The sequence below is a fragment of the Choloepus didactylus genome, chromosome 5, assembly GCF_015220235.1.
Source record: "Choloepus didactylus isolate mChoDid1 chromosome 5, mChoDid1.pri, whole genome shotgun sequence".
Lineage (NCBI taxonomy): Eukaryota > Metazoa > Chordata > Mammalia > Pilosa > Megalonychidae > Choloepus > Choloepus didactylus.
The window spans coordinates 127,312,689-127,334,906 of NC_051311.1; the positions used below are offsets into that span (position 1 = coordinate 127,312,689).

A 22,218-nucleotide genomic window follows, 5' to 3' on the forward strand; every position below is an offset into this window, starting at 1 on the left:
ATCATTTTATCTGACAAGGGTTTAATACCCAGAAAATATAAAGAACTCTTACAACTCAACAACAGAAAGACAACCCAATAAAAAATAGGCCAAGTATGGACTATAGTTAACAGTAATATTTTATTTGTTATTTTCATCAACAGTAATGAATATACTACACCAATACTATGGATCAATAGGGGAATAAGGGATATGGGAGGGGTTGGGTTTCCTTTTTCATTTTTATTTCTTTTCTGGAGTAATGAAAATGTTCTAAAATTGATCATGGGGTTGTATACACAACTATGTGATGACACTGTGACCCGGTGATTGTATAGTTCGGATGGTTTATATGGTGTGTGACTGTATTTCAATAAAACTGCAAAAAATAAATAAATAAATAAAAGGCCAAGGACTTGAACAGAAGTTTCTCCAAACAAGATCTACAAATGGCCAAAAAGCACATGAAAAGGTGTTCAACATCACTGGTCATTAAAGAAATACAAATCAAAACCACAGTGAGATATCACTTCATACTCACATTAGGTTGGCTTTAATTTTAAAAGAAGAAAACAAGTGTTGGAGAAAGTTTTGAAAATAGAGAGCTAGTGTTTGCATAACATTGTGAATACACCAAATACCAATGAATTGTACACTTTAAAATGGTCAATCGTATGTTATGTGATTTTCACTGCAATTTTTATAAAAAGTAACACCCCCCACCCACACACACAAGATAGCACTTCTTACCCACTAAGATGGCTATAATAAAAAGATAAATCATAACAAGGGTTGTCAAGGATGTGGAGAAACTGGAACCTTCATACATTGCTGGTGGAAATGTAAAATGGCATAGCCACTTTGGAAAACAATTTGCAGCTCCTCAAAAAGGTTAAATACAGAGTTATCATATGACCCAGCAATTCCACTATTAGGTATACCCAAGAGCAATGAAGACATATGTCCACACAAAAACTTGCACATGAATGTTCATAGCAGCATTACTCATAATAGCCAAAAAGTGGAAATACCCCAAATGTCTTATCAGCTGATGAATGGATAAACAAAATGTGATCTATCCACTCAATGGAATATGATTTGGCAATAAAAAGGAATCAAGTACTGATACATGTACATATTGTATGATTCATTTATATGAAGTGTCCAGAATAGGCAAATCCATAGACAGGTAATAGTTGCCTAGGACCTGGGGAGGGACAATTGCGGAGTGATGGCTAAATGGGAGGGGGTCTTTCTGGGATAATGCAAATGTTCTAAAATTTATTGTGGTAATGGATACACAACTCTGTTAATATACTAAAAGACACCGAATTGTATACTTTGAATGGACTGTATGGTATGTGAATTATAGCTCAAAAAAGCTATTTAAAATTACCACTTAACAGTTAAACAACAAAGGAAGAAAAATAAGCAGAACAGGCTAAAGGATAGACACAGAGATCAATGCAACAGAAGTCAAGAAATAGTCACAAAAATATGTTGAAATGATTTTTGACAACAATGTAAAGCAATTCAATGGAGGAAGAACAGTTTTTTTTTTTTTTCAATAAATGGTGCTGTCACAATTGAATATCTAAATCAAATACTGACCCTGACCTATATGATTCCATTTATATGACAATCTGGAAAAGGCAAAAGGGACAAAAAACAGGTCAATCTTTGGAGGCATGGGAAAGAGGTGACAATGAAGGGCAGCATGATGAAATCTGTGTGGATGACAGCTGTTCTGTATCTTGATTGTGTGTGAAATATCAAGAATGCTTAAGGTACACAGGCAATATGTAGTCTAATGTAAGAAATTATCAAAATTTTAATCATGTCCATTATACAATAAACATTAAATTGTGAAATTATAGGTAAAGTCATAATAAAGATTATCAACCATTAAATAGACAGCAGGCAATATGATGGCAACCAGTAAATGCTACCTCTATGGCAAGCACTCAAGCATCAAATGATTCCTCACATGATTTCTTGGCACTTTCAGAACTGCTCTACCCAGGAGTCCTCTATCACTCCTCTCCAAGAGAGATTCTGGTTGTTGATATGGCCCTTTCAAATACTGAGCAGGCACTGGAACTCAGAAATTCAACTTAATCAGGAACCCACTGAACCCACAAGGCTTCAAAACATCTCTAGACAACCGCAATCCTTCAGACCCCCAAATCACTCCCCTACCACCCACAAAAATCTTTGTGGGAACTAAAGAAACTTTGGAGTCATAAAATTTCAGTTTATTGGTACTGCTGGGGCTACCCAGAGTGAAAGGTTCACAGCCATATTCTTTGGCTTGTAAAAAATTTAGGCTCACAAGCCCAGAGTCATTCCTTGCCTTTCAATTGACGCTCTTCCAAAGTGTTCCCTTACAGGTGTCATTAATTTCCCTGGGCCTGTGTCCCACCTCTGGTTATTGCTTTGTTCGTTAGCTGCACCTATGCAGCAATCTTTCATAATAAAATATAATCATCCTCAGATGAGGACTAATAGAGAAATGATTTTAGTGCAAACCTGAGGAATTATAAAGGAATCACAAATCTCTTATCTCCCTGTTATCAGTAAAAGAAATTACAAAACTCAGCTTAATAAAAAAAGATAATTCTCTATTTGAAAACACTTTAAAAATCATTTAATCCTTTAGTGGTTGTACCTTCTTCCAAACACAGAATAGTAAAGAGTACAGATTCTCGAGTTAGGCTATCTAGTTTACTACACCACCTAGAACAAGTAACAATTTCTTCATGCTTCAATGTCCTTTTGTGTATCAAATGCGATAATAGTAGTACCTACCACACAGGACTGTAGTGAGGATTAAATGAGTTAATGTATGTAAGCCATCTAAAACAGCATTTGGTACACAGTAAAAACTCAATAAACCCTAGCTATTTGTATTATTACTGTTTCTACTATTGTTCATAAAACTTCTTATGTCTAATCTAACTCAAGAATCAATGGTATGTGTATATCAGAAAACATCCTTATTCTTAGAGGAAATTTATAAGTGACACAATATTTGCCATATATTTTTAAATGGTTCAACCACCACCACCACCACCACAACAAAAAAGACACACACAGAGTCAGAGATAAAGCAAATATGACATAATGTTAACAAATCTGGGTAACTGGTATATGGGTGCCAATGGATACTTTTTCAGCATTTTTGTATATTTGAAAATTTCCATTATAAAAATTCAGTAAAAATTATCATGTCTTTTTACCCCTACAAAACACCTCACAAAAATATTTATAATATGTAGCAACAAATAACTTTGATATACTGACTTAAAAAATGATAAATCATTTTATAATCAAGAGCTGAGAAAGGTCTTTTCTTAAAAAGGCAAAATCTGTAGGAAAAGATTGACATATTTGACAATAAAATTAATTTTTGTATATAGGCAAAAAATCATAAAGGTAAATATATATAAATACATATACTTGAAAAACATATGCACCATAAAACAAAAGGTTAAAATTTATCATGAGTAAAGAGATGTTATAAATCATTAAGAAACAAACCAATAGTCCAAAAAGAAAGACAGGATAGGAACAGGTAATTAAAATAAGAAAATACAAATGGGCCAATAAGCATATGAAAAAATTATCAACCCACCAGCCTCAAAGAAATCCAAAATTTTAAAGCAAGAGGTCCTGGTACCTCTATCTGACAATTTTATTTATAATTTTTACATAAATATTCGTAAGTTAAATTGTTTTGTATATCTAAGATACATTAAGTGAAGACAGGTAATTAAAAATTTGTTTGCATACATGATCCTACTTTTTTAATAAGTGTGCAAATATAACACAGAATACCAAAGTCGGAAATGTGAATTGAGTATTTTAGGTGATTAAAATATGAATATTTTTTCTTTGTACTTATCTTTAGGATTCATATTTATTTAATCAAGTATTATTTTTAAAACTAACCTCCCCCTAAAAAGCTATCTTGATTTGAGAAAGAAAAATTAGTTGTGAATATGAAGAAATGAAATACCAATAAAATCTACTCATGGCTCAAACAAAAGAAACAAATTTTTGAATTAACACGATATGATCTCTAACAGTTTATGCTAGTCTATTATCTTCAAGGTGGAGAAGGAAAAAAAGCTAGATTTCACCAATATTAAGACAGATTCAAACAAGGTTGAAAATTATGTAACTACTAATTTTGATCATACGTTTAGCCATGAACATTAAAAAATCCAGTTTTTCCAGTAAAACATCTAACACAACTAAAATGACTTTCAAAATTGTACTTAAATCATCTTTTTAAAAAGTTCTCTGAATGAAGAAGTTTTTAATTAATTATATTTCTTGAAATAACTATGGAAATATTTTAATAGGGAGGGAGAGATGGGTCTACTATATTTTTCAAGGCCAGAAAGAGAACACCAAAAAAGGTAATTAAAATCCTCTTGTGATTGTCCATGTTTCTCAGTAACTCTTCTCCTAGTCCATAAATACTCTGCTTTCTTTAGTTCCTCCGTCACTATGACACTAAAATAAAATAAAATGTATTATATTGGCCATAATATAGAGTTTACCCCTGGCAACTCTATTTGGGTCACAGTACAGTACAGTATATACAGTACATAAAGATCCTCAAACATCTAGACCATTCTCTAACAGTATCTCATACTGAAAAGTAAATTCAGTTTCATGGCAATTCACCTTCAGCTTCTTTAACATAAGAAAAAAGAATGAATTTAGTTGATACACAAGAAGAAGTCCATTTACAAGTGTTTCTCCATTTAACATACATAAAACTTTTACCACAGTAGTTCACTAGTGAAAAAGCAAAATAAAACAGATCATAGTCATAGATGCCTCTTCTTTCTCCCTCATTCATAGAGGACTTTAGCAACACAAAAATAAAAGTTCAAATATTCACAACTCTTAACTTCTGCTTTTTCCCATAATTTATAATGTAAGAGGAAATCAATACAACACAAGCCAATCACAATAGAGAAAGTAACATCTACAACGCACAGCATAAAAACTGAGCTGTAGCTAAATTCCTGCCCTTCTCTTATTTCTTATAAAAAGGGCCGTCATCTAAAACAAGAATAGGAACTATCATTTATAAAGTGCTTACTATTTGCTAGGACCTATGCTAAATACTTTAGATGTAGTCAACCCTCCTAACAACTCTATGTCATAGATTATTTTATTAACTCTAGTCTACAGAAAAGGAATCAAAAGCTACAAAAGTAGCTTTATAAAACTGGGGCATGAACTGAGGCTGATTTAAAATCCAAATATGTTCTTAACTACTATTTTACATTGACTCTCAAGCAGGTTTTACATTTTAAAATGCGTAATACTGCACATATCATCTGTATAATCAAAAGTGATTTAGTCAGACTCAAAAAGTTCAATTTACCAGAAACCTTCGACTAACTAATCTGACACTAACACCTTATAGTCCTTGATACTCTTAAGAATCTATTGCAGATTTTGTAAGTGTTTTGTTTTACTTGGTATTAAGATAACTTTTAGGGTATGTTCTAGAGTTAGTATAGAGTCACATAAATCTTCTTCACTTTCTTAAGGGCTGGAGAGTAACATCTCAACTTCAGACCAATGACCCTGAAATTGCTACTACCAGATCCTCTTCACTCACAATGAAAAACAAAGTTCAAGTGTTCATTTAACTCAGAGATGCGTCTTTTCAATGAAGATACATTCAGACAAGAGTCATACAATCATCAAAGGAAATTAAGACTAGGTTGTATTGTTTAAGAAAAAATATATTTAAAATGTTCTATTTGTTTACCTTTTAAGTTAACAATAGAAAATACTTTTAAACCCATGTGTAGTATAACAGAAAAAAAAGTTCAATTCTCTATTGTGGTCTGTTTCACTTATTTGAGAAGAGGATGAAAGGAGGAAGAATAGAGAAAAACAATGAGAGAGTGAACTGCAGGCTTACAGGCATTGAGAAGAATAAAAAAGTTCATGGGGGTAAAAAACACATAACGACTCAACAGCAACAAGAAGGAAAGAAAGAAGTATAGAAAGAAAAACAGAAACAGATTCACTCACAAAGGACTTTAATGGCATAACCTCTAGCTAAGTTAAATATCATAACATGAATGGCCCCGCTCCTTAAGTACAACAGTTTATTGTAATATTTTTTGAACCCAAATATACAGCTGAAGTATAAAACAATCTAAATTTATTTATATGCTTAATACCCATTATTCAGACTTATGTAAATGCAAATGCTATTTTAATAACTTAGCCCTGGGTCCTAGGATACTGCACAATACTATTAACACCAATCAAGCCAACTACATAATTTTAAAAATAGAGTTTTTAACATTCCTTACCTTTCTGTTCCCCATTTGGCATTAACAATTCAACAGAAGAGCTGAAACAAACTTAGAGCTACTTTACGTAAAACTTTTATCAAATTAACAAGAACCACAGTACCTTCCATGTCAGAAAACCGTACAACACTTGCATTTTTAAAGCAACTATCAGAGTATACTACCATTTTTCTCTTTCATTCCATCTACAGCAAAAGCTTTACTGGCCAGAACATACTGGTTAGCCAAAATTTCTGATTATGCTCAATTCATATTATATAAATGTCATCTCTCTGGAGAGAGGGGGACGTTCGGCTTCCGAGCAGGGACCTTTGTGTTGTGCACAACCAAAGAGCGATTTCAAAATGGGTGATGTTGAGAAGGGCAAGAAGATTTTTGTTCAGAAGTGTGCCCAGTGCCACACCGTGGAAAAGGGAGGCAAGCACAAGACTGGGCCAAATCTGCATGGTCTGTTTGGGTGGAAGACAGGTCAGGCCCCTGGACTCTCTTATACAGATGCCAACGAGAACAAAGGTATCACTTGGGACAACAAGACACTGACAAAGTATTTGGAGAATCCCAAGAAGTACATCCCTGGAACAAAAATGATCTTTGCTGGCATTAAGAAGAAGACAGAAAGAGAAGACTTGATAGCTTATCTCAAAAAAGCTACTAATGAGTAATAGTTGGCCACTGTGTTATTTATTACAAAACAAATGTCTTGTGACTTTTTTACATGTACCATATTTAAATTGATCTCACACAGAATTCAGATCATGAATGGCCATCATTTGTGTTTGACAGTCCTGAGTTAAATAACATTAGCTATAGTTTAACTGAATATGATCAAGCTTTTTAAATTTTGATAGTAATTCTGGTTTGGCAAATGCTATCACTGTTTCCCCCTTCTAAAGCTTTAACTGGACTTGAGGCTAGGTTGAACGAGTAATGTTCAACTTTTCACAAAGATGGTGAATGTCAGCTCACAACCTATAGATGATTGGTTTTATATTTAGATTTATATAACTGATTTTATGAATATATTTAAATACTAAGGAAATTCCTTCACTGTTTCATAGAACAGAGCTAGACTCTCTTGGTTTCAGTTGGTATTCATCAGCCTGTTTAAAGGTAGGTGCTGAAAATAAGCTAACTATGTTCACTTTATCTTTCTGGTCTTAACTGTGTAAATCTAATTAAAATTCCCTGTATCTGAAATGTTGCCTTTTAATTAACAAAAAACATTTTGATGTGGTTTATGTATAATACCAAATAAAGAATGCTGAACACTTCTCATATTTTATAATCTATAAGGTTGTATGTTTTTAAAAAGTCAGTGTGACAAGATATAGTAGCAGGTTAAATTCTGCTTTTAAATTCTTTACTGTTTAAGTCAGACTATGTTGTAATTCAGGGTTGTCTTTAAACTGCTATTCAAAACCACATAAAATTGTAGAACCACCGAATGATGTGTGATTGGTCATGATGCTTTTGCCAACTCATAAGGATTTAGGTGGATGAGATAGACCATCAGCACAAGTTTGTAAACTTTGTTATCATAAGGCTTAACATGATTTAAAAAAACGCACAGATCATGAAAAAATAAATAAATAAATAAATAAAATGTCATCTCTCTTGATTTCCTCCTAAAATTCAGCTCTTAATACCCACTTTAGAAATGCAATATATAAATTAGAAAGGTAGCAAAAACCAAGATAGACAGTAAAGAAAGAATTAGACCATCTGGATGTCAAAGAAAATTACTCTATTTAATTTGACATTACAAAATTTCCTTAATGAAACAAAGATAGAACACAGAAGACAACTTCAAACATTAAATTCTAAGTTTTGAAAATAAACCACTTGCTATTTATAACAAAGGAAATAAAAAACATTTACTAAGTGTTACTGTGGGGAATGCTGTGGACATTACTTAATATGTGTCACTTCACTTAATATTCATAACAAGCAATGAGTTAAGTACCAATAATTTATAAATTACACAGATGAGAAAATCTGAAGCTCAGAAAAGTGAGTAACCTTTCCAAGGTAAAAATGCTTAGAAGTGGCAAAACTTAAGATTCAAATCCAAATAATCTGACACTAGCCATCACTCTTAACCAAAAGCACACATTCTTCTTCAGAAATTAGGAATGTTCAACTTGTAACTGGATGATATATATATATATATAAAGATGATTAATAGCCTATATCCCAATACACAGATAATCTCATCATCTTAACTTAGGTAGTTCTGTAAATTTTGCATTAGTGACTATTATTTGATTGAATATTCTAGCTATCAGACATCATAATTTCTAAAGCTTTTTGGTTCATAAAACACATTTTTAATAAATTATAAAATACTCAAGCCTAATTTATTTTTCTAAAACTTCTAGGTACCAAAACCCACTACTTGTAAAGTACATTATTTCAGTTTCTTTTTCGGTATCTTTGTTGTTTTCTACTCTTCAAGTTGTCTCCAACTTCCCTCTCGCCCATGTCTCATTATTCTCCAGACTTCTACCAGCATTAGACTATTGCAATAGTTTAAGTGTTGAACTTTTAAGTACTATCAAGGAAAAGCATCAAATGTTAGTATTTAAAATCAGATGTAGAAGTAGCTAATTATATTAATAGCTGCAGTCTGATTAACTCCAATGGTGTTTCTCAGCCAATAATTTTCCTGAGAAAAAACACTAACAAACTCAGGAGAAGATAGCAAAAACAAATTGTGAAGTACGACATTATTACTTACAGAAAACACTGGATAATACATATCATATCTTAAAGTCAGACCATTACTTCCCAAATTTAGTTAATAACTGAAAGGAAGTGAAATTTTATTTCATAATCAACTGTTCTACTAAACTGCAATCAGTTTTATAATTTCCAAGCCTCAAATGACGGTGAATCCAAAAGCCATTCTCCACACATGCAGGTGGTCACAGAATTCTAGCATGAAAATAAAAGAACTCACAATACAAAGAATCATACACTCTCATGTGCCAAACAACAGCCTGGCTAAAGATAGCTCCAGAGTTTCAGGAGCAAAACCAATTTGGGTTTAAAAGGAGTGACATCCAAGGACTATACAACAACGTAGGGCTAAGTTAAAGGGCAAAGCAGGAGCCCCCAAGGGGTTTCACAGATGAGTCAAAATAAAAAGATCCCTCGGGAAATTGGAGGAAACAGAGCAGAGAGTCAACAACAGCTCTCAGTTGATGTATATGAGACTCTTAACAGTTAAACACACAGAACTTCTCTGATACATGTTATTTCTGAATACACAATGTAGTTGTGGATCAGCAAAATGATTCAACAATACTCTAACAGTGACAATGACAGGCATTTTAATCAAAACATTGTAGTAGTAGCTACCCTCCTTGAAAATGTACCCTGAAAATTTCCAAATTTCTGAAACCTATTATCAAATTCTTATGCACACCTGCAAACTTTAAATTTAGCATTAGAGGTCATACAAATGTGCAATGCTCAACAAAGCAGGAAAATAAACATTATTCTACTATTATAAACAAAGCTTTAAGTGTACTTCAGGAATACAAATTTCAAGTGGTACTCATATGAAATCAAAATAAGAATCAAGTTGTAAGAGATCCAAGATAAAATCCAAGTAGTTCTTCCATTTATAATTGGTTATGTCAAAATAACATCAATCTACTTAGCATTTTCCCATAGGAACTACTGAAACAGAATTTCATTACTAACTAAAAGATAGTGTTATTTTTTTTCCCTGAACTGATCCCAAACACAATATTCAATCACAGTATATTTTATAAAATTTCTAACAGACATAGCTAGTAACCAATCCCTTGGGATTAATTTTGTGGGTTAATAATTTTTCACTATACCTTAATTTTCCTGGAAGGAACATTCAACATTCATTCATTCAACAGATGTTTATTTACTGAGGCTTACTAAATGTCAGGCTCGGTCTAGGCACTGGGAATAAAAACTTTCTAGCAGAAAAAAATGTACAATAAGCAAATATATAAATACATCATATCTGAAGGTAGGAACCAAATATTACCTTCACCAGGGTAAAGGACTTCAGTTGGATCTTTAGGTAACATTTGATAGGCCTCTCCAAGGACACAAAGTCTTTTCAGAATAAACAAATTCACTGTTGGTGTTTTGTTTTTTTGTTTTGGGTTGGTTGGTTTGGTTGGGTTTTTGATTTGTTTTGTTTTGTTTGGCTTCTCTATTTTCTCCTTTTCATTTCTCTCTGTAAATTATCTTGGAGCAAATACAGGCATTATAGATGGGTTGGCTCATTTAGGAGCTGCCATCTCATCTTAACTAGTAGTTTACCTGTAGTTGTGAAGCTATCCAAAGCACACCTACCTTTTAATTATATGCTCCACCCTTTTCTGCCCCTTAATTTTTCATTCTTTTATCTCTCCCATATTACACGTTTTATTCTGACAAAAGGCCGCAAGGCTTCAGCTGAATGATGGCCAAACTGGCAAAGAGCTAAATTTAGCCCTGATGGTGAGATTTCTTGAGAGGCTTCTGGTCTGATTCACCATTGTAGCACCAGAATTCAGCAAGTGCTTAACACACAGCATTACTAGTGTTTGGTGAATAAATTAATCCACAAAAATAGATATTTAGTACAAGTTATAACCAGTTCCTTATAAATAATATTCTAGACAACAGCTTTTCAAGGGTCATTTTAAGAATTTACTGGAGTTAAACACAAAGTAATAAGAAATTTCTTTTCCCACAAACATTTCAGAGTACGTGCACACAAATGACTACTAACCCTCAAATATGTCACGTTTTTCAAAACATTTTTGGGAAGTTACTTTCAGAAATACTTTGGAATCAGTTTACCAACCACACAAGAAACTATCCTCACTTACTAACTTGCAGGAGGCACTCGCAGTCTATTTTTTTTCTTCCACTTTTCCCTATCTCTCTTGGAACTGCACCGATGGCCAGGGGACAGCACCCATCTTTCCACCCCTCAATGAGAAGCTAGTGAGCAGTTAAACCTGATAGAACCTAGGACTCGAATTCATATTAATGTAAAGCATAAAAAAAAAAAAACCTGATTTATTAACTACTAATATTTGTATAATGATGGGCAATTTACAAAGACTTATACTCTCCATTACCTTATTTGGTCTTCAAAACACTGTGAAAGCAACTCAGAAGGAAACTAAAGCTTTGAAAGTTCAAACAACTTCCCCAAGGTCACACCGTAAGTGTGAAGTTGGAACTCATTCCTTATAATTAGCTTCACATACAGGTTCATTTGTGTGTAGCCTCACTACAAAAATAAGGTATAATTTGTTGACAGACATTAAAGTATGTATCATCATGACTCAGCCTATAGTCACTCAATTTCAACCACTTTTTAAATGTTACAATAGTTTAACAGCTGTCCACTTGCTTTAATTCTAAGTTACCTGAGTCACAAATATTTAAGGCATTGATTCTAAAATAGAGTGTCAATGCTAGATTAATCATCAATTGAGGAGGCATTTGAGGGTCTGTGAAACCAAAGAATTTCAAAACACAAATTAAAAAGCCATGACCTAAGATCCTCACACAGGAAAAGCTGTACAGCTATTTAACTTTGCCACCAAATGGTTTGTTAGCAGCCAGAATCAGAAACTCTTTTTCATGATAGAATTTATTTTTCTTTCCCTTCCTCCTTTTCCATGATTCCTAAGCTAATGCAGCTTAACTGATTCCACCTAAAGCAATCTATTTCAAACATCCTTACACCCTTTTCATTCTTCCTTTACTCTCCAACTCTCTTTATTCCATAAGTAAACCAGAAATGATACTATCTATAAGAGTATTTCTAGCAATATGATTATATTAAGATATAACACACCTTTTAAAATCTGTAAAAGCCTATATACATGCTGGCAGTTACTACATTGAGATGAAAAACCATACATTTGGCAATGGATCTAAAATGCACAAACCAATGCCTTAAATCTCTAAGCCCACAAAAAGCTTCAACTTATTTCCTACTCCTTCATTGTCCCACATTTCCTCAAATAAAATAAAAGTTTGTAGCAATTCATGTTGTGACACTTTTAATCATAGACATGTAATACATACATTGCACTAAGCTAGCTAAGAAACTATCCATTATCAATTTCTATGGAAACTTGGTCAACAAATTTTGGAACAAATCCATCTGGAAACCAGAGACTTAATGGGGAGTCAATGCACAAATGTGCACAGGGTCTCTATTTGGAGTAATGGAAAAGTTTGATAAAGGACGGTGATAATGGTAGCACAACATTGTGAATGTGATTGATGCCACTGAATTTTTATGCTTGCAATGGTGCAGATGGAACTACACTGTAGATATGTTACCTAAATTTAAAAAAAAACAGAGATTAAAGAGACAATGACAACCGAATGCAATACATGATCCTGGGCTGGATCTAACAATGGAGAAAAAAATGTCCAATTGGGACAACTGAAACAATTGGAATACAAACTATATGCTTTATATGAATATTAAATTTCTTGAACTTGATAACTGTAATGTGGATACACAAGTGAATATCCTTGCTTAGGAAATAAACATGGAAGTATTAAAAGATAAAAGAGTATGACATATGCAACTGACTTTCAAATGTTTAGAAAATAGATCAGATAGACAGACGGACAGAGGGAGGGAGGAGGAAGGGAAGGAGGGAGGGACAAATGTGGCAAAATGTTGAAAGCTGATAAATCTGAGTGTCTGGATGGGGATATTGGAGTTCTCTGTATTATTTATTATATGTTTGCAACTTTCCTGTAAATTTGAAATTATTTCAAAATATTTTTTCTTAATGGAAAGAAAAAATAACTAGTCTTATTTATGGATATCTCCCTATCTAGGATTCCTAAAGATGGTCATGGCAGTCTAAAAACTATTTTTTAATATTTTGAAATTCCTTATGGAAAATATATCTGATAAAAAATTAGAAGGCATAACTAAAACATCACAATTTCCTTTTATGTGCAATTCTATCAACTTGACACAGTGACACTACTTAGCTGGTTGCTGATCAGAAGGGCTGAATGATATGTGTGCTAGATTAATAAAATGTAATGAAAATACTTAGTTAATAAATGTAACTTATTTATAAGCTCTCTGAACTCTGAAAACTTGAAATCAGTGGGGAAAAATAAAAAGGTCCTTCAAAATTCTTGAGAAATGGTTGACAATATTCACCTTAACTTGTCCAAAAATGCTAAACAATACAGTATGTAGAGTGGTGTGCCAGACTTATTCTAGATAGGGGTGCCCTTCCACCCCTATTATAAAACCCCTTCCTACCTCTTAGCACCCTTTGAATGCCAAAGGATCCATGTTTCTACGGGTAAAAAGCTTTTGCAATGTAATTACATAATAGTAAAAGAAATAAATCATAGGTTAAGGATTAACATGTCCCAAGAGCATTTCCATTAAAAATGCATTAATCAACACCATCAAATCATAATTTTTTACTAAGCACTTATTATGTGCAAGACACTGAGTGTGTACATGTGTTTAAAGAGAGTCCTGCAAGTCCTGAGTTCCTTTTTTATTGCAACCCTAGTCACTACATATAAGGATTTCCCAAAGCACAACTGCATGAAACTCTAGTCTCCGAACACCAAAAAAATTAAGTCTCCATGGTTAAACGACTGTACAATATGGTGCAAATTCTATCAATCTCTTTAAGAATCAACCACCTATTAAAAGTTCTGAGAAGTCCTCCAGACAAGAAACCGATTTAAGTTCCTTTAGGTAAATATCTTCCAAATTTGTTTGAACCACAAAAATTTTCACTCCCTTACCAACTATTAACCTGGCACTTTTTAAAGTGCTGAAATTTATGCCTTTTCCACTCATCTGTATCATATGTGTCAACCTTAAAATTAAGAATCAGTGTTAATTTATAAAATCAATAAATCTGTATGGAAGTAGCAACACAAACCTAAACTATTTTTATGTAACATTCACTTAAGGCCCTACATGTACACACAAGCCAAACAACTAAGAAGTTTAAATAACTACAGACTAGTCACTATTTTTTTAAGCATACAACAAGTGACAACAGGCTAATTGGTTTTCATGCAAAAACAACCTCCAGAGTATGCCACAGCACTGGCACAAATTCAGCACATTTTTCTACATCTTCTATAACTTTAGCTCTCTGTAATAATAAAATGCTTAAATAATAATCCAAATAGCTTTTGAAATATCAAGAAAAGTTTAAAGTGTACTTAGTAAAGATTACTGGTAAATGTTTCATTTATATTCCAATGCTGTAAAAATTTAGATTCACTGAAAGAAACTCTCAGGTAAACAAAAATCCCATTCCCCAACTAATTCTGACATGTGCAAGTTTACTGCTTTAAAAAATAAAGGGGGGAGGACAGTTTGGCAATTCTTTTTTTTTTTTTTTTTTTTTTTTTTTTAATCATCATTTTATTGAGATATATTCACATACCACGCAGTCATACAAAACAAATTATACTTTCGATTGTTTACAGTACCATTACATAGTTGTACATTCATCACCTAAATCAATCCCTGACACCTTCATTAGCACACACACAAAAATAACAAGAATAATAATTAGAGTGAAAAAGAGCAATTGAAGTAAAAAAGAACACTGGGTACCTTTGTCTGTTTGTTTGCTTCCCCTACTTTTCTACACATCCATCCATAAACTAGACAAAGTGGAGTTTGGTCCTTATGGCATTCCCAATCCCACTGTCACCCCTCATAAGCTACATTTTTATACAACTGTCTTCGAGATTCATGGGTTCTGGGTTTTAGTTTAATAGTTTCAGGTATCCACCACCAGCTACCCCAATTCTTTAGAACCTAAAAAAGGTTGTCTAAAGTGTGCGTAAGAGTGCCCACCAGAGTGATCTCTCGGCTCGTTTTGGAATCTCTCTGCCACTGAAGCTTATTTCATTTCCTTTCACATCCCCCTTTTGGTCAAGAGTTTGGCAATTCTTAGACACAAAATTACTAAATGGCCTGGCAATTGCCCTCCTAGGTATCTACCCTATGAATTGAAAACAGGGACTCAAACAAACACCTGTACATCAATGTTCACAGCAGCATTATACACAATAGCCAAAAGGTGGAGCAACCCAAGTGTCCATCAACAGATGAATGGATAAACAAATTGTGATATATACATACAATGGAATATTATTCAGTCATGAAAAGGAATGAAATACTGACACATGCTACAACATGGTTGCACCCTGAAAACATTCTGCTAAATGAAAAAAGCCAGACACAAAAAGACAAATATTGTATGATTCCACTTATATGAACTATCCAGACTATGCAAATTCATAGAGACAGAAAGTAGATTAGAGATTGGGGGGTAGGGGTGGGGCTGGGGAGCTATTATTTAATGGCTACTGAGTTTCTGTTTGAGATGATGAAAAGTTTAGGTAATGGATGGTTGTGATAGTAGCACAATATTATAAATGTAATTAATACCACTGAATTGTACACTTAAAAATGGTTAAAATGGAAAATTTTATAATATATATGTTACCTCAATAACTAAAATATTTTTCTAAGAGGGGGAGGGCGAGTATTAAACAAATAATTTTTAAGTATGCTACGAAAAAATTTTTGATAAGTATTGTAGGAGTAACATTGAGCAAGAAATCCTAACAAGAGCAGAGGCAGTAGAAGGGGAGAAAACAAAATGTAACTGGGCATTAAAAAAATAATAATAAAAATCATAAAAATAAAAAAACAAAAACACCTCTCATCACTGTATGGAAAATGCAAAGGACACAAATACATAGAGTTGGCTAGCAAGTCTTCTAAATGTCAACTGTTTTCAGAATAAAAATAACACATATCAAAACCAAGAAGTTAAAGAACTATGTAACTCTACTTAAAAAAAAAAAAAAAAAAAGAAGCCTAGAAAAACAACCTAGGTTGTACTTTCAATTCACACTAACTTATATTTTACAGGTTTCAAAGTTCAATGTACATATCAGTTTGCTCAACTGAGCAATTCTTCCTTTCAACTTAACTTAATACAGCTCTTACTCACTTGCATAGCTTCCATTTCTGAAAAGGTTTCAATTACAAGTCTATCTTAACAAAAAGCAAAACTAAAAAGAGTTTCAAATGAATGGTTATCATTACTATTATTATATATCTATGTTCTTGGCTACCCCACTTTGCTCAAAAAAAAAAAAAAAAGGAAAGAAAAGAAAAGACAACTAAAAATAGTATACTGATGCTATCAGCTACAAAAAAAATTAATGATGCATTCAGTTCTGAGCAACAACTGCAGCACATAATTTGGAATAAGAGGACTAGCTGTGACTACTGGCTCCTCCACTTATATGATTTAAACCAAGCTACTTTAAACTCTCTCAACCTCAGTTTTCCCATCTGATTAATGGGGATGATATCACCTACCTCAGTGTTGAGATATAAAGGAATTGAGGACATAGTATGATTCACCAGTTTCTGAGCACAGTAAATGCTTGCTGAACATGACTAATGTAAACACTTTCACAGCACAATTCATTATTATACATTTTGAGATTTAACATAAATTCAATCACATCCCCTAAAACCTGCTGGTCTGAGTTACAACTAATAGCAACAGTAAAGAGCAGTTCCCACAATGCTAATTTTTAAATAACTAATAAAGTAAAATTTTATGCCAAAAACATTTCAAAATAGGACACTCTCTCCACCTTATATATATATATATATATATATATATATATATATATATATATATATAAAAGCTAAGGTAAAGCTAAAGTTTTTCTCAAGCAATGATAAGTTTCAGCTCAACATAGTAATCAGATAAGGAAGTATAGCATGTTTTAAAATGTATCAAGAGAGCTGAAAACTCATTGAAAGGCAGCTGAGGGAGATGGTCAGAGTTGTATACTGAGAATCAGGAGATGGAATTCTATTTCCAACTTTGCTACTTAATAATTGTTTGACCTTGGACAAGTCTCTGGGCTTCATTTTCCAAATCTATAAAATGACCACTGAAAGACAAAGATAATGGGAGGCTAAGACTTCCTATAATTATGCCTAAGACACACCTCCAGAGAACCTCTTTTGTTGCTCAGATGTGGCCTTTTTCTCTTTAAGCCCAACTCAGCAAATAAATTCATTAACCTCCCCCCTATGTGTGACATGACGTCCAAGGTAGCGAATTTCCCTGGTGATGTGGGACACAACTCCCAGGAATGAGTCTGGCCCTGACATCGAGGGATTCAAAATGCCTTCTTGACCAAAAGGGGGGAAAGAAAGGTAACAAAATAAGGTTACAGTGGCTAAAACATTCCAAATAGAAAATAGAGTTGAGAGGCTATCCTGGAGGTTACTCTTATGCAAGCTCCAGCTAGAGATCCCAAATGGCCACAGTATGCCAAGCCAGAAATAGTTACGTCCCTATCTGAGATTTTATAAAAACTTCACTAAGTTTCTCTCTCAGAAACTTAAATCCACAGAGTGTTCCTATGGCAGACAATTCCTAAAACCCAGAGGCAACAGCCTCTTTAAGAACAACAACCAGATGCAGCCCCCTTCCCCATAATGTCAACACCCCTGCCTAGACATTCCGGAAGATGGAGAAAGTGATTAAACAAGAGGAAAGAGTAGCAACAGACAAGGCAGGATTTAACAAAGGATTATGGATACTGAATCTTTATATAATTTTCTCTTTAGATGCTAGGGTATTAGAATAGCTAGAAGGAAATAACTGAAATGGTGGAACTATAACCCATAACATTCTTTGAAATTTGCTCTATAGCTACTCATTAAATTGTACTTTGAAAGTTATCACCTTCTGTATATATCTTATATTTCACAATAAGGAAAGAACTGAAACTGTGGAACTATAACCCATAACATTCTTTGAAGTTACTTGTTAAATTGTACTTTGAAAGTTATCACCTTTCTGTATATATGTTACATGTAACAATAAGGAAATAACTGAAATTGTGGAACTATAACCCACAATATTCTTTGAAATTTGCTCTCTAATTAGTGTTAAATCATACTTTTAAAGTCATCACTGTTATGTGTATATGTTAAATTTCACAATAAAAAAATGTATTAAAAAAAAAAAAAGACATAGATAAAATCCAAGTACCATTTAATCTAGGCTTTACTCTGGAAAGGCAATCCAGTGTAGTGGTTAAGAGAATGGACTCGGCAGCACCAAGGTTGGAACCCTGGCTAAACACACAAAGCACTAAAATACATCTTACTGTTATCATTGACTTATAGTTTAAAATATTTCACCAAAACACAAAATTATATAAAATATGAAAGTTTGGAAAGTTCTTTCTTTCCAAAGTATTATGTTACTAACACACTGAATTCATGTCAAAGCATGACAACTTAAAAGTGCTTACCTAAGCCAAGTTTAACCCAAGCCATCTCATAAAATATTATACAGTAAAGGCCATCACTGAAAATTTATAAGGCCAATTATTCCACAAAATATTGCACTGTGGTAAAAATAGCACTTCTGCTACTTATAAGTCTTTTATAATCAAAAACTTCTAATGACAACAGAAGTTTATGATATACCACATATCCCCCATTTGGACAAATATTCTCTGGGAATGAAAAATCTGTAGAATTTAGAAATGTACAATGAACTTCAAACTACTAGAAAGAAGTAGTTTGCTTCTGAAGCACAAGCTTCAGAAGTTAAAATCAATAAGTATTTACCAAACACATATGTCAGAGGTCTCTGTATATGATACGAAATACAAACAACAAATTGTTTTGTATTCAGCAAACAAATTTCAAAAAACTGAAATTCCTCAGTTTACCATCAAGTTGGGAAGGCAAGTCCTTTATCATGACTTTTCACACAATAAAATCCACTCATGTATAAATATTTTTATTTCTTTAATGGCCATAATAGGATTTCTTCCCACTGCCCACTAAAACTGTTTCCTTTACCCAGGTCTGCCCACAAAGATGACAACCTGACATATGACATAAGGATTCTCACAATGTTTAAACTGAACAGCTTCTAAGAAGATATTTCATCAAATCCACAAGCTTCAGAATTTATCTTCAGTGACACCCACATCTGCATATAACACCTCACTAGTTGTGTTAGCTTGGGTCAAGAACCTAGTTGCATCAATTCAGTTCTTTCCCTAGAGTACTGCTAGTAAAGGCAAACTCTATTTTTTCAAAAAGTCTGTTTTTTTGCAATGAAAACCAGGCACTAGAAAAGGGAAATTGATTGCTTAGCCAGAGTTGCCCTACTTTCATTTCAGATCCAAGGAAAAAAACTGTTCCACAGAGTGTAGCCAGCGGGCCATTCGCAAATCAAGAGGTTAGACGCTAAACAGAACTTTCTGAACGCCACAATTTAAGCCAAAGGTTAAGGGGTGGGTGGGGTGGGGATGACATAACCGGACTATCTAAGTGTGGACTGAGGAAAAAGAAGGTCCACTTCACTGAGGAGTCAAAGCAGGGGGTGGGGAAAAAAAAACGGTCTGGCCGAGCGACAAAAACCAGGATGCCGACCGAGCGCAGAGGCGGAGGGCCCTGGAGGCCGGCGACAGAAGAAGGAAAACCTCGGACCAACCATAAGGGAACTGGAACCAGCAGCAATGCAAAGGGGCCAACGCTGCCACAGAGCAGCGAATAAGGGTACACCGACACCACGAAGGAAGTGATGAATTACGAGGTTGAGACAGCGTGAGGGAGACCAGAGCCGGGGGCGATGGGCAAGTGGCAAATGCCAAAGTCGAGGCACAGGCAGCCGAAGGCGGAAGGGACTCTGTTGAGTCAGCATAGCTACTGCTCAGGGGGCACTTGTAGGATCCTCGCTGCTCCTTGGGCCCCGGAACCCGCTGCGAAGGGTCGGGCCCGCTGGTAGAAGTGCTGTTCTCTGACCTGCTAACGCCGGTCCTTCCCCATTTCACAGGTAAACACTGGCCGCCGTCGCCGCTTACCTCTGTTAACATTATTACACCCCGGGGAAGTGAGCTCCTCCCTAGCCTCGCCGCATGGCAACAGCCGTAGCAGCAGTGAAAACTGCCCGGGCCGCCGCCAACGGCGGCAACTGCTCCTTCAGTCTTCTCCCGGGCGGCGGCTTTACTCGACTTCGGTGGCTTCCCCCCGGCCCGGCCGCTCGCGACGGACGCACCGCCATCTTGGAAGAGCGACGTCTGCGTCTCCCCGCGACGTGCGTTGCCATTGGCGGGTACAGGAGCCGCCGGCGTCTCGTGACAGTCTCCGTAGCGCCGGCGCGCGGAGAGGCGGGGGCGGTCTTCTAGGTGCTCACTCGGCGCCCGCGGCGAGGCGGGCGGTACTGGGTTCCAGGGCTTAAGTGGGACAGCGAACCGCCGAGCAAGGCCCCTGTGTGGGGACAGCCCGCGGGACCCGGGAACTAGCGAGCGCACCCGTGGGAGCCGCTCATGCTCCGCTGCATCACGGGATCTGCCGACCCTGGGGAGGGGCGAAACCGACAGAGGCCGAGCTTTCGACTGATGGAGCTGCGGACCTCGAGAGTTCGGGAGACGAGGTGGCAACTGTCTTGTAGAAAAACTTCTCCCTCGCATGTCCTTTGCGGCCACCGAGAAGGACGCGGGAGTTGGGCTTCCTCCACGAGATGGGGGTTAAATGTGATCTGAAATTGCTGCTCGCCGCCCTTCTTCTAAACTTTGCCCCAAACTTTCCTTTGTCCCTACCATTCCGCAGTGAATTCTCTGCAGGTGTGCGCGACAAGTTGTAGATGTGATATGGGCATATCGGCTTTACCCCGATCCTAGCAGAGTTAGGGCTCTCGCTTATTCGGTGATTGGCCAGTACATGCATACCAACAAGGGCTTAGTTTTGCTTCTTGTAAAAGACCTTAAAAAAAAAAAAAAAAAAAAAAAAACTTTTATCTGCGGTCTCTGTAGTTTTACTGTTTCTAGCTTTTATACAATGTGTAAGCAGATTTCAGCAGATGTTATTGTGAACACTCCCAACTTAAATGGGACTGAGCTATGAAACTGCTTAGAGGCCCCTGAGATTGACACAATTCTGAATCTGCACAATTTGAATTAGTAACAGTATGCGGAATTGGAGGCTGTCAACGTCTTCACCCTCAATTGAACAGGCTATCAAAGTTTGCTACTCTGTTTTATGTTGGAAACTGAAGAGTAAATAAATTACCATCACAATTTTAGAAGGGATACAGAGACTTTTTGGAAAACTAAGACAAGTAGTTTTTTTACTGACGTCTTCCCCCACCATCCTGCACTTGAGAGTGAAACTACTGTGTAAAATGAAATATACTTAATACATTGCACTTAAAAATGCTCTTACAGAAAAAGTAAGAGCATTACAGACCTTGTGTTATCTCTATTCCTTTGTGTCTTCACCAAAGAAACAATAATTCATTTAGGCCGTCATGCAAAAATTTTTTTAAAACCCTGATTTTGCCAAATTCAACTAATTGAGACAAAGTAGTTTTTCCTTTGTTGTTGTTTTAATCTACATCTTATACATAATTTCCACCAATTTCCACATTGCTAGGCCAGCAAAATTCTGACCTTTGTGCAACACAAAATGGGTTACTGGTCTTGGCAGATTAAGCTATGAATAGGAGATAAGATTGGGAAATAGTATCTGGACTAATATTAAGGGACTCTAAGAGATACTGGAAACAACCAGGAAAAAGATACTGTTCTAACCTGTAAATAAGAAAATGGAGAAGGAGGTTCATTAATATTTAAGATACCAGCTAGTGAATTAAAACTGTAATTTAGATGTCTGGACTGAGTATTCAATTTTCTTATCTACGTATTTCTCCTTTTCTAAAAGCAAAGCTTCTTTGCTTATTTTAAATTTGGCAGATTGAGTGCAGACACAACTTGAGCTTTGTACCAACCTGTG

At 35.2% G+C, this 22,218-nt stretch overlaps 2 protein-coding genes across 6 annotated transcripts in view; one reads left to right on the forward strand and one right to left on the reverse strand.

Moving 5' to 3' along the window:
* The window catches only part of SNX13 (sorting nexin 13), a 166,408-nt gene extending 145,905 nt beyond the window's left edge, over positions 1-20,503 (reverse strand). For 4 of the 5 annotated variants that reach the window (XR_005217024.1, XR_005217025.1, XM_037836843.1 and 1 more), the window contains exon 1: positions 20,289-20,440. Coding sequence is in view for 3 of the 5 variants with exons in the window: in XM_037836843.1 (XP_037692771.1) it covers positions 20,289-20,300 (12 nt within the window). In the remaining 2 variants the exon portion in view is untranslated. Of the gene's footprint in view, positions 1-20,288 lie in introns of all 5 variants that reach the window. The other variant, XM_037836844.1, reaches the window with a different exon arrangement.
* LOC119534459 (cytochrome c-like) lies at positions 6,665-7,075 on the forward strand. Its single transcript, XM_037836846.1, has one exon. The coding sequence runs from the start codon at positions 6,680-6,682 to the stop codon at positions 6,995-6,997; it is 318 nt and encodes a 105-aa protein (XP_037692774.1). The 5' UTR covers positions 6,665-6,679; the 3' UTR covers positions 6,998-7,075.
* Positions 20,504-22,218: the final 1,715 nt, after the last annotated feature.